General features: G+C 39.1%; 1 protein-coding gene and 2 long non-coding RNA genes across 5 annotated transcripts in view; 1 reads left to right on the top strand and 2 right to left on the bottom strand.

Annotated features, from left to right (window-relative positions):
* The window catches only part of LOC109196249 (uncharacterized), a 36,114-nt gene extending 31,655 nt beyond the window's left edge, over positions 1-4,459 (bottom strand). For all 3 annotated transcript variants that reach the window (XM_019350113.2, XM_019350111.2, XM_019350112.2), the window contains exons 1-3: positions 3,901-4,459; positions 3,424-3,795; positions 2,895-2,928 (exon numbers count right to left, since the gene is read on the bottom strand). In XM_019350113.2, coding sequence (XP_019205658.1) covers positions 2,895-2,928; positions 3,424-3,795; positions 3,901-4,320 — 826 coding nt within the window. In that variant the 5' untranslated portion in view covers positions 4,321-4,459. The remainder of the gene's footprint in view (positions 1-2,894; positions 2,929-3,423; positions 3,796-3,900) is intronic.
* Positions 4,460-6,425: 1,966 nt separating this feature from the next.
* On the top strand, positions 6,426-10,104 carry LOC109196251 (uncharacterized). The gene is made up of 3 exons (XR_002057768.2): positions 6,426-7,081; positions 9,471-9,526; positions 9,845-10,104. It is a non-coding gene; the product is annotated as an uncharacterized LOC109196251 (long non-coding RNA).
* LOC102081362 (uncharacterized) lies at positions 9,236-11,832 on the bottom strand. The gene is made up of 3 exons (XR_002057767.2): positions 10,874-11,832; positions 10,120-10,726; positions 9,236-9,498 (listed from the first exon to the last, which is right to left on the bottom strand). It is a non-coding gene; the product is annotated as an uncharacterized LOC102081362 (long non-coding RNA).
* Positions 11,833-12,863: the final 1,031 nt, after the last annotated feature.

Genomic DNA, 12,863 nt, shown 5'->3' with positions numbered 1-12,863 from the left:
GATTGGCTGTTTTGGTCTCCAATCAGCTTGCTAGCTACTGTAGCCAAACCCAGGCAAATATCCCAGAATGCATTTCGGCCAAAATTTAAACGAGGCAGTTGCAGAGGGGCGCAGAGTGGCGGAGTATTAAAATATTACTATTTCTGGATCACAAAATAAACGTTTAAGATTTTCAGGCGAGAATGTTGCAGTGTAAACTTCAAATACCTGCTCGATTTATCAAGACATCACATATTTGTAAATGTGCTCTAACATTTTCTGAGATGCCCGTTACCCACCAGCTGACTACACAGCTGGACTGGCCATCAGGCATTTGCCCGGTATACCCGATGGTAATTTTTCATTTTTATGTTTGTTTGTTTTTGTAAAAATGCAAGGTGGTGGATTTGCCAATTGGTCATGATGGACTCTGGGCTGGACCAATTTCAATACATCTAAACTGAGTCACAGCTCCTGACGAAATTTAGGGTCTTTATGCTCGCTTTGTAGATGAAAAAAAGAGGCTTTGCATGGAGCTGAGCCAAAGCAAGACCTCAATATAAGAGTCTCAGTGAAAACAAGAAAACGCAGAGATCTGTAGTGGTAACTATGCAGATCACCATCCTCACATCAGTGACAGTTTTTAGTATTATCACAGTAAAAGTGAAGTTAGCTGTTCACTTAAGAGAGCTGTACAATGAATCCGGTCTTTAAGTCTGATGTCATTAGTCGCATCCGGGCCCAAACTCCGCTGCAGGTCCCAAAGTCAAACGATCACTGCAGCATTACTGAGAGTTGAAAACTGTCTAAATTCTTTCATCTTTAATAAAATGATCAGCGTTGCTGCTTTACCAGGTGTAATGATTAAGTTTAACATCCAGGCATCCATGAAAACGGAATTTATTAAATTTAACAGAGTTAGAAGTTAGCAGGGAGTTAGCTCTACTATCACTTCCAACATAAATGAAGACAGAAAACTAAACAGCAGTGACGTTTGTAGGGTTACTGAAGTTGGACTAGCTGGTATATAATGATGTGCTACATGATCGCTAGCGACACAGCTATGTTAGCATAACATCAGCACAGTGAAGCTGGAGGACGAACAAACTTTTTTTTCCACTCAATAAAAGTTAACGTGAGGGTTCTCTGTGGTTAGGAACAAATGTAATCGCATGGCAGGATGCTGTAAACGGACCAAACTTCAGTCAGGAGAACAACCAGTAGCGGTTTTTGATACGGGCGACACGGGCGGTTGCCCGGGGTGGGGGCGGCATCACGGGCATCGGCAAAAAATAAATAAATAAATAAATAAAAAATTGCTCGTACTCATGCTGCCAGTCATCCCAGCGCATATTGGGAATGGCATAGGCACCGATCGGTTTTCTATCGCCCATTTGCTGGGAGCAAGGGCGCCCTCCGTTTGCGAGGTGCGCCTGCTGCTTGCGGCACAGGGAGGAGAGGGCGGGGCGGCGGGGGATTCTCTGGCTGGCTGGAGCAGCATCTAATAACCAACTCGCAAAATAAAATAAAATAAAAACAAACCAACAAACACGAAAACACCGGACATTATGATACAGACTTATAATTTGCGCCGATGTTTTTTCGAAATTCTATACGCGAAAAGTGAGCGCGAGAGCCCTCGGTGCGCCTGCTCGCTGCTGAAGTCAAAGTAAACTTTATTGTCATCTCCGCTACATACAGTCCAGTATATAGAGAGACGAGACGACGAGGCTCCAGTTACAGCAGTGCAAGTAAACAAACAATAAATATAGTAGAGTAAGAAAATAAATCTACACTTTAGGACTCGGGGTAAAGGGATCAATAACAATTTAAAATTTATAATTTACAGTTTGATGATTTAAAGTCTCACACACAACCCGTCGAAAGGGGAGGGGCCCTGCTGCTTCCAAATAGAGCACATTTCATTCATAATGATGTCAATCCAAGACCACTACGTATTCATGATTTGAATCCTGGATTGTGCGAAATCCGAGAAATAAACCCTAGACAAAGTGAATCTGTGAACTAAGGTGTAGGTCTGTTAGGTTATGTTGTGGTGATTCTCGAGTTGGGGGATGGGTGTTCATGCTGGAGTGCAAAATTAAAACCAGTGGAAGATGGACAAGAAAAGTTCAAAGCCATCAGGTCCTCAGTTTAGAAAAAAGAGAAAAGAAGAGGAGGAGAAACGAGCAAAAGATACAGGTACAGATGTGTCATTGGATAATGGCAGGTCATCCTGAAACAATCAGAATCAGAATACTTTATTAATCCCATTATGTGGGTTACAGTTGCTCCAAGAAGAAATGGTAAAAATAGTAACAGTAACAGACTAAACTCCTAACAATACATTATGTTACAGATTGTAATATTAATTAGTCATTGTCAATTGTTGATTTGTCCTGTTCTCATTGTATCACGAATTATGATGGCTGTTTGGTAGCCGTTTGTATACAATGCATACTCTCTCTGTGTGTTTCTCTTGTGAAATTCAGTATGGTTCCGACAAAAGTTCTATGTTAATGTACAATCCTGTGTGTGTGTGTGGGGGGGGGGGGGGGGGGGGGCGTCAGAGGGACTGTTCGCCCAGGGCGCCACATAGACTAGGACCGCCACTGAGAGCAACTGAGATAATCCATCCACAATACGAGGTTAGTCATTAATATACTGCTGCATGGACTGGGCTGTAGTTACATCGTAAGGTTTAAAAAACTGAGCTTTAAAATGATTAGCGATAATAAAAACCGAGAGAGGCCAACAGTGATCACTGACTGTTTTTAGGGGCTTGTTGAGATGAAATAGAACCAGTTACAAAGCTTAAAACATGTTTAAAGCACAATAGCCGTAGTTTGGGCCCGGAAGCAGGATTCAGCACGTCATCACTTAAAGACCGGATTAAGGAGTGTTGGTGCGTTTACCTTGTGCCACAGCATCAAGTTCATAGTTTTGTGCCTGCAAAAGATTTTTATCAATTAGAAAAAAGTTCACTCTGATAGAAAAAACATTATATATATGCACTAATTATTCACTTTTCATTCTATTTCTGCACAGTATTAGTAGTTAGAACTAACATAGATCATATTTGCAACCAGGAAGGAAACACAGAGTGCCCTAATGATGGTCTCAAGCCCAGATAAAAAGAGTTACATCATGAAGAGCATCCAGCATAGCAATCTGTGTCAGTTAAATTAGAAACATCTGTTGAAATAAGGGAGAAACTTAAGATGGCTATCCTGTTTCTGCACAAAAATGTCTTTTTGGTTTTATAGTTAACTAAACAACAACAACATATGTTAATGCTATTAATAGTGAGTAGAGTTGGATTCATATGATGGCGACCTGGAGGACTGTGCAGGTCAGAATGCAACAAAAAAATAGTTTCATTAATTTAGACTGACAGAGTCTGGCAGCTGTAACATGTGGTATGTAAATAACACAGCACTTTACCTGCTGATGTGCTGCTGCTTGATGATGCTGTCCCCCTCTGTTGGAGCTCCCCTCACTGATCCAGTTGATCTGCTGGTTGGTTGCTTCTGGTTTTTGATGTTTTGCTTTATTGATCATTTGTTGAGCAACATTTAAACAGCCGTCCCAGTCTTTCCTTTTTATGTTGCTCATAATTTCTTTAGTCAAAGTCTCATTTGCTTCTTTCCTCAAAAGCTCCTCCAGAACTTTTTTCTCTTCTTCCAAAATCAGTTTGTAGTAAAAAGTTTTCTTGTTGCAACAACTGTATTTTTTTACAAACCATTTTCTCCATCCACTCCAAGTCATGAAGAAAGCTACAACAGTCATGCCCAGGAGCAGAGAGTAACCAGCAAGCTGAAAAAGAAGCAACAAACATACAAAACATATAACAGCATTAATGTGTGTTTGCCATGATTTCATTAAAAAAGCAGAATAAACATACAGCCAGAAAGTCCTCACCTTTGACTTGATTTCCACTTCATCTTTTCGAGCTTGTTGTTCAGTTGTGAAGTTCCCAGATTTGCAGAACAGCTTGCTCGTGTTTTCATCAATGTTACAGCAACCATACCAGTCCGTGACAAGCAACACAGCTACAATCCACAGCAGACTGATTAGAAACGCTCTGATAACGCGCTTGACTACAAGGCATAAAAACGTGGATGGATGTTTCGCGGTGCTCCGAAATGTCTGGTCTATCAGGAGCATCAGGAAAAACACTAAAAAAACAGGCACGACGATGATTTCATTACATTCAAAAGTGCGCCCTGTGCAAGGGCACGTCTTAGTCTGCAGAAAAAAAGTGACAGTGATCATCCCGACGACTGTAGCGAGGAGACCGATTTTTTCAGTACGAACATATTGCAGGAGTTTTTTCAACATCTTGAGCAGTTAAGTGCCTGCTGAGGCTGCAGCTTCTGACCTGTAAAATTACACCGAGTATCACAGTCTCTTTGAAATTCAGCTTGATATCTCAGTGCTATAACAGCTGTGAAATGAGCAAGTCCTCCAGTCCACGTGACCAATGTTCCCTCTAAGCTGCGCACGTGCGCAATTGCGCACTGTTGGCACGTCTCTGCGCAGAGAAAATCTGCGTTGCGCACACAAAAAAATTTCTAACCTGAATTGAAATTAAAGTAAATATGTGCCGACACCGGTGTTTTAGCTAGCAAAGCGGCGTGGCTGATGTGGAGTGAAGCCACGTTAATGACAACGTGTACAACCTTTGGAGATGTGAGCAGGACAGACGGAACAATTGACGGAAAAGTGTGGACTTAATTGTGTTGATAGGCCACGTAAAACCAGAGTTATGATAAAAATATCTGCAATATTTGGTTTTCTTCCTGAATACTATCGTTGTTCATATTTACTGCGGGAAGAAACGGTAAAAACGGCGTTTTATAAGGAAAACGCTCGAAAGCCTGTGAGCAGAGACGAAACCAAAACACCCCACCCTTTCCCATTGGTCGAAAAGTTTACCATGTCGACCAATCAAAACATGGCATTTAGTTGTTAAGAAACGGGGGGAAGTTTTAGGAGTGACGGCGGTGTTTTGAGACGTGAGAGATTTGCAACGTTTAGCGCAAATCTTGTGTAGTTAGTGTGTAGTTAGTGTGTAGTTAGTTTGTAGTGTAGTCAATAGTTTTGTTGTGTGTGTCAGAACAATGAGGCGGCTGCTGAATGTTACAGGTGTTACAGGAGTGATACATCTCCTGTTGTCAGGCCTGCAGGTATCAGGCTGTTGTTCTCCTTTATCTCATAGTGGACAGAAATTATTTTTTGGAGTGGCACAAATAATTTGTGTGGCATCAGATTTGAATTAGAACAGCTGATTGTTCTGTAAATAGTTTGAAATGTTTGTTTAAAAAAAACGCTTTGGCTGCATTTTAAGGTAAACAGCTGCAAAAAACTTTGTTGTTTGCAAAACTCAGTAACTTTTTTGAAGAAGTAACTATATAATTAATTGCCCAACATTGGTCATTATATGCTGTATTTTGCAGACAGAGAGTTACAGGAGTCAGAGCTTTATTAAAAAAAAATAAAGTTGGAGTTCAAGTTATTTTTACTTCCAATAGTGTTAACATACTACACAGGTCATGAACAAGATTTTTTTTTAAAAATTTTCATTGTAAGTGGGCTAAAGCAGTTAATTAAACGTAGTCTAACAGAAATGTAAATGCTGTAATTTTATTATTTTAATAAACCATGTAACTTGGATGGATTCGACGCTGGCGTGACCACAGTGCACACGTCTAATGTCACTCACAGTGGTCCACGAGATCGCTCAGGGAGTTTGTGTGTTCGCTCAGACACATGAAAAATTAGAGGGAACATTGCACGTGACGATGTGAGCCCTCGAATAAGAACCTCAGTCAACTGAGCCGTCATTTGTGAGCCTCTTATCTGCCGCATAAAGGTTCTTGCACTTCTACACTAGGCTTTACGGGAGCACCTATTCTCCTTCATTGCTGATCTCAAAAATAGATTCGCGCACACGCATGCACGTGCGCTCACATATACAAACACATGAACACATTGCACCGAAACAGTCTGAATGCATCATATTCAAAAATTTAATAAAGGAAAGTGAAATTAAATGACTTTCCTTATCGAATTCAACATGCTCAGTCGATTTTAACATCACATAAAAAATTAAAAAAAATTGACATTAAATTGTTAGTTGAATACTCCTCTGGGTTACCTTCTCTACATGGGTGCCAACTTTTATCACAAAATTCTGCAAGATTCCAGAGAAGGTAAAGGACATTTCTACTCAAATTCAACAAGGTCATTATAATAAATGAACTTTTACAAAAATAATCATCTTTGATAGCTGACATGAAATTCTCCACACATTCCTCTCCTCTGCAACTCACACTACATGTATGCAAAGTTTCAGCACCAAGCACTGCAATATTCCTTAAAAAATAAACAGCAATTGTATTTCCTTATATTTGCTTGTATTGCTCATATTTCATTATACCATTCTGATCAAAATTCTCCAAATACATTCTCTTTTACAATATTCACTTCTTTTATTAAAAATCAGTTATTTTGGTCATTCCTTGTGAAGTTGTCAGACTCAAATGTCAAGGAAGGTGGTAGGGAAGCAGACTACACAGACATTTCAGGTTTCCAGAGGTGAGCAATTTATTTACAGTGAACTTAATTTAATGTGTAACTTAACAAACCTTCCCCCCTCAGATCAACTCAATTAACAAAACGCAACAGCCCATGGCTCTGGTAACACAGCTCACCTCTCCTCTCTTGTCTGAATCTAGTACAGACTGGCTTTAAATAGGGCCATGAATTTCCCTTCAATTAGCCCAGCCAGTACCACTCACTCGAAATGAGGGATCTAAAACTCTACACAGATAATGAAAAAGACACAAAAACTCTTCACACTTCTAATATTCACATTTACACAACTAAATGGCAGTATTAACGAAAGGAAAAAGATTCAACAAATCCCTTTAAACCTTAACACAAACAAAAGGAAGCATATCTATGGAAAAAGAAACCCCTCCACTTGGTTTGACCTGCTGATGTCATATGTGACATCATCAGGACTTTCAAATGAGGAAATGCTAGGCGGGCGTTTCCCCACACCTGACCCTCATGAAGACTGAAAAGACAGAACAAAGTAAGTATGAACAAATGACTTAATCTGTAACATAATAAATTATAAAGAAACATGTAATTGAGTATTTGCCTTAATTTGCAGAATGTTTGATTTGCCGGCAACAGAACGCTTACACAAGCAAACCCGGGATAGTGAGTGCAGCAATGTTACTTGACAAATAGCAAATCATAGCGAATAAATAGAAACAGAATAATGTGTATAATGTGCAAAAAAAGGTCAACACATATGGGACAAATGGAGAGCATTGCAACTGCTCATCCACTTTGTCACATTCCTAGTTACCCAAGTTTACAAATGTCATATGCTTAGTTTTTACTCACATTATATAGTATATAGACTTTAAGTTCATATTTATGATACAGTCTACTGTACTGAAAAGGTTGATGTGAATTTTGAATTCAATTCTGGATTTAACAGGAAGCCAATGAAGGGAAGCCAAAACAGGAGAAATATGCTCTCTCTTTCTAGTCCCTGTCAGGACTCTTGCTGCAGCATTTTGGATTAACTGAAGGCTTTTCAGGGAGTTTTTAGGACATCCTGATAATAATGAATTACAGTAGTCCAGCCTGGAAGTAATAAATGCATGAACTAGTTTTTCAGCGTCACTCTGAGACAGGATATTTCTAATTTTTAGAGATGTTGCACAAATGGAAGAAAGCAGTCTTACATATTTGTTTAATATGTGCATTGAAGGACATGTCCTGGTCAAAAATGACTCCAAGGCTCCTCACAGTGTTACTGGAGGCCACGGTAATGCCATCCAGAGTAAGAATCTGGTTAGATACCATATTTCTAGAAATTTTTTGGACCAAGTACAATAACCTCAGTTTTATCTTTAGAAATAGGAAAATTAAAGGTGATCCAGGTCTTTATGTCTTTAAGACATTCCTGCAGTTTAACTAATTGGTGTGTGTTATCTGGCTTCATGGATAGATAAATTTGGGTGTCATCTGCATAGCAGTGAAAATGTATGCTATGCCTTCTGATGATACTGTGTAGAAGCATGTATAATGTAAACAGAATTGGTCCTAGCACCGAACCCTGTGGAACTCCATAATTAACGTCAGCGTGTGAAGAAGACTCCCCATTTACTTGAACAAATTGGAGTCTATTAGATAGATATAATACAAACCACTGCAGTGTAGTGCCTGTAATACCTGTAAATATAACTTCCAGGTTCACCAATGAGCAATGAGACAAATAATAATCTCATAGAACACCATTTTGAAACATGCCCTTGTGTGATGTTGCGTTCACAGCCCTACAGGTTGCCTGAACATAAAAGGCAAATTGTTCAGAGGGAATTAGTTGAAATGCTGAAGCTGTGAGTAATAAAAGAGTGACACGGTGCGTGGCGTAGGCCCATAATTCTTGTGGTGAAGAAAGACGGGTCTATAATGTTCTGTGTCGACTATCGCAAGGTGAATGAAGTGTCACAGTTTGATGCTTATCCCATGCCCTGGGTTGACAAACCTCTGGAACGGTTAGGCACTGCTCTGTTTCTTCTTCAGTTCTGAAGAAGCTTCTCGGATGAGAGGTGAAACGTCTTCAGTGACGATGACCTGGATGACTGAGAACCTTCACAGACATGGTAGCACATATATTAAACATGAAACCAGATTTCGTGTTCAGTGAATGACTCTCAAGTTTTGTTTAAAAATATTCATTCCCACTGTATTTCTCCCACACTGCTGCTTTACACAGTTTCGTTTAATTAATAAAATGTTCAACTAAATAAGCGACTGGTTTTCACTGCTTGCTTGCTTCCAAAAAAAAGCAATCACATGCATTGTGAGATTGCTATTACTGACTTTAGTCACATTAAAGCTGTGAATATTACATTTGTGTATGTCATGTTGCACTCTCACAATATAAAATCATTTCAGTTCATTCATTTTTTATTTTGGTCAAAGTTCTCTTTGTTGAGGATAATAAAGTCTAAATTCTAACACACACACACACACACACACACACACACACACACACACACACACACACACACACACACACACACACACACACACACACACACACACACACACACACAATATGCGAGAAAACTGTTTCTCTGAATATTGACCATCATCACTGAGCATACTTGTTTATTTCTCTAACATCACAGCAATGATTATGCTAATCTAGATTATAGTTGAGTTGAGTTTGAGTGATTATTTTATTATTAATGTCAAAGCTGAAAGAGGCTACAGAGAATTTGAAGCATGAAAAGAACATTTCTTAAAATTTGTCATGATAAACAGCAAAGATAAGATACTTTATACTGTCTGATAAACTCAATTTACAAAAAAATATATTTTCGTGATTATGGCAATAACAGATGTGCGTCTACATCCTTCCTTTGTTTCTCTTGTTGCATCACTTTTTTTTTCAGTCCGACTCATCAAATAGTGGTTTGCTGTCTGTTGAGTAAAAAAGAAGATTACATGAGTAAGACTTACAGCTGCTCCACACACTTTATATATAAATGGGAATTCTTCAGTTACATATTCAATTTTCAGAACATTTTACAAATAAAATGTGTGATTAATTTATACAGTAGGATATTGTGGACTGTTAAGCAAATTATTATACAAATTTATAATAAAATGTTTACATTTAAAGCCAAACATTACTGAATGCTACATTAAAATCCTTTTTGTGAAGTAATGTTACAGTAATTCAGACAGAATGATACACGAGATATTTCAACAATAGGCTTCTTCTTTGCCCACTGCTGATTTATGGATTGTTCTGCTTAATTCACAGGTGCTGGCTCAGTTCAGACTGTAACTGTCTGCTCTCTGTGTGAGCTCTTTATGCTCACTTTGTCTGTGAAGTGAAAATAATCTGGGCCAAAGTGAACGCTTGAGCCAGTTTGGGGGAAAACAGATACAGCAGAGACCTCCAGTGGTAGATGTATAGATCACATCTTCACATCAATGAGATTTCAGCATTATCATTTCTCATCATATTTGTATTTATTTAAGTTAGATGAACTTAAAATTGTTGTTAGGTGAGATGAAGTGTGTGAGTGTATTTACCTTCTGTCACTGACTGAAGTTCAATATTTTTGTCCCTGCAAAACATTTTTAGACCTTCATCAAAAAAAGTTAACTTTCACATAGAAAAAGGAAGTGACAGGATTTCTCTCTGTGTTACTGCTTATTTAACACAATTTCTTCTCTGATGTGGTGGAATGATGGTGACTCAGAAGAAGCTAATAACTCAGACAGACAGCAGTAACATTCTGCATGTAAATAACACAAAGCTCTTTACCTCGTGATGTGCTGATCTCGTCCCTTGTTGAGCAGGTTCCCCTGTTTTTGTGCTCTCCTTGCTGATGTCCTCGTTTCTTGCTGCCATCTTTTGTTGTTTTGCTTTATTGATCATTTCCTGAGCAACATTAAAACAGCCGTCCCAGTCGTTCTTTTTTATTTTGGTCATTATTTCTTTAGTTAAATTCTCTTTTGCTGCTTTCCTCAAAAGCACATCCAGAGCTTTTTTCTCTTCTTCCAAAATTAATCTGTAATATAATGTTTTCCTGCTGCAACAGCTGAACTTTTTTTCACAGCATTTTCTCCATCCACATCCGCATGACGTTAAAAAAGCTGCAACAATTACAGCCAGGAGCAAAGAGTAACCAATAATCTGAAAAAAAGAAGCAGCAAATATGGTAATATGTATCCAGTACATACACAGTAATGCTGTAGTATTGATGTGCATTTACTGTAAAGATCATAGTAATTTAAAGGGTTAGTGCAATCGGACCTACTGTGCAAGAACCAAAAAACTCACCTGTGACGTGTTTTTTAGATCAGTGATTTCAGCAAATTCTTCAGATGTGAGGTTTTCTTTTTTTTTGCAGGGTAACATTTTCTTTACTTCATCAATCTTACAGCAAACATACCAGTCTCCATCAATGAACACAGCTACAACCCACAGCAGACCAATTAAAGAAGCTTTGATAGTGCGCTTGATTACAATGCATAAAAAAGTAGCACCGTGTTTTGTTGTTCTCCGAAATGTCTTGTCGATGAAGAGCATAATAAAAAACACTAAAACAAATGGCAGAGCCATGTATTCATTGCATTGTTTTGTTTGGTCTTTGCAAGTGCATGGCATGTCCCTATGAAGCAAAACAATGTAAGTAAAAATCCCGATCACTGTGGCATAAGTGCCAAGTTCTTGACAACGAAAATGACTCAGGAGATCCATCTCGAGTGTTTCGGTGTCATCTGCTGAGATCTGCAGCCTCTGTCCTTTAAAATGATACCACACAGGAAAACACATATTTCCTGTTTTTTGTACGACAACTTCTGTTGAGGTGGTTATATTTTTTAAATTCAGCTTCTGTATCTCTCTCTATATATAAACACTGCTTAAAAAAAAGTTCACACTTGAACAATTTTAACTTTGTTTAATTTTGTCTTTGAATCTGAATCCAGCACTCAAAGGTTCGATGATTTTCGTTTCCACTAACCTAATTTTGTTCTTAAGAAATTACACAACATATGTGCAGAAAGATTTTCAACTTGATTTCATTCTTCAGGATCCCGTGTCTGATTTAAGGTTTCCTGTATTGAGTGTGTGAGTCTGCGCACCAAATTTGAGTTCTTGTATCTTATTGGTGTTTTTGAATGTGGCTCATTAACATTTATAATGCATTTACCGCTGAGACAGATCCTGCTCATGTTAGCAAAAGTTATTTTAACATAAATATCAATTACAATTAAATGCTGAGTCATTTACATTTACTTTGCGAGCTTCACTGCAATTTGTCACGTTACTGTCACAGAGTGGAGAGATGATTTATTATTAATTCTAAAGATTAAGTTTATTTCCTCTTTTTTTAAAAAAAGTTATGGCTTTACAGTAACACAGTGTGTTTGATCCAGTAAATGAAACAAGTTCCCTTCTACTCTTCACTACATGTCAGAGGTAGCAATAACTGAAACATTTTATTTATTGATTTGTTTGAGCCGTTTTAAAACTTATTGCACAAGACAGATATATAAACAGGAAGCAACAATCGCAGGAAAAAAATGTATCTACAGATAAGAACTTGTTGCCTCACAAACCTCCAGATAAGGAACAGTTACCATTTGTGTCAGGAAATGAAAATCGAATGTAGAAATTATCGCAATCAAAATGGTTGCGATAATGGGTGTGACAGCATATAACTCTCCTTACTATATTGGAATTCACCGTATTGCGTTTGTGGCCATTTGCTCAGGTATTTGACTACACAAAGAAAAGTATTATGAGTATACAGCCTATACCAATGTGCTTCCATGCAGTCCTCCATGAAACAAATGGCGAGTGAAAAGTGGTGAGTGAGTCCCTATAGCAGCGTAACTGAGGGCTGGTTCAGGATCACCTGATCCAGTCCTAACTATAAACTTTTTAAAAAAGGAAAGTATGAACCTCAATCTTAAAAAGGGCATCTGTCCGTCACCTCGCTAGGGACATCTCAGGCCCTCCAAGGTTTGGAGGCCTATCTCCCCCACCACTCCCCCTGCCAGTGGCAGACGCCCTCAGACATCGGTGCATTGGTGGTTTTTGGTGTCCGGGGATGGGCGTCCAGGTACGCACCGGCTCACTCCTGGTGGCTGCTTGTCGGGGCCTGGAGCCTGGGGCTCGCTCAGGCCACTTCGGAAGCGGGGTGTCCTCGGCCTCTCGGCCCGGGGCTCGGTCACTCAGGCACAGCTGGCTGTCGGCGGAGCTCACGGGCACGTCACTGCAACCCCCCCGGCTTCTGCTCCGCGGCTACTGAGTGACCCCTCAT

This window comes from Oreochromis niloticus, linkage group LG20, assembly GCF_001858045.2.
Source record: "Oreochromis niloticus isolate F11D_XX linkage group LG20, O_niloticus_UMD_NMBU, whole genome shotgun sequence".
Classification (NCBI taxonomy): Eukaryota; Metazoa; Chordata; class Actinopteri; order Cichliformes; family Cichlidae; genus Oreochromis; species Oreochromis niloticus.
Note: the sequence above shows the minus strand (reverse complement) of the source record. Positions and strands in the feature narration are given on the sequence as shown.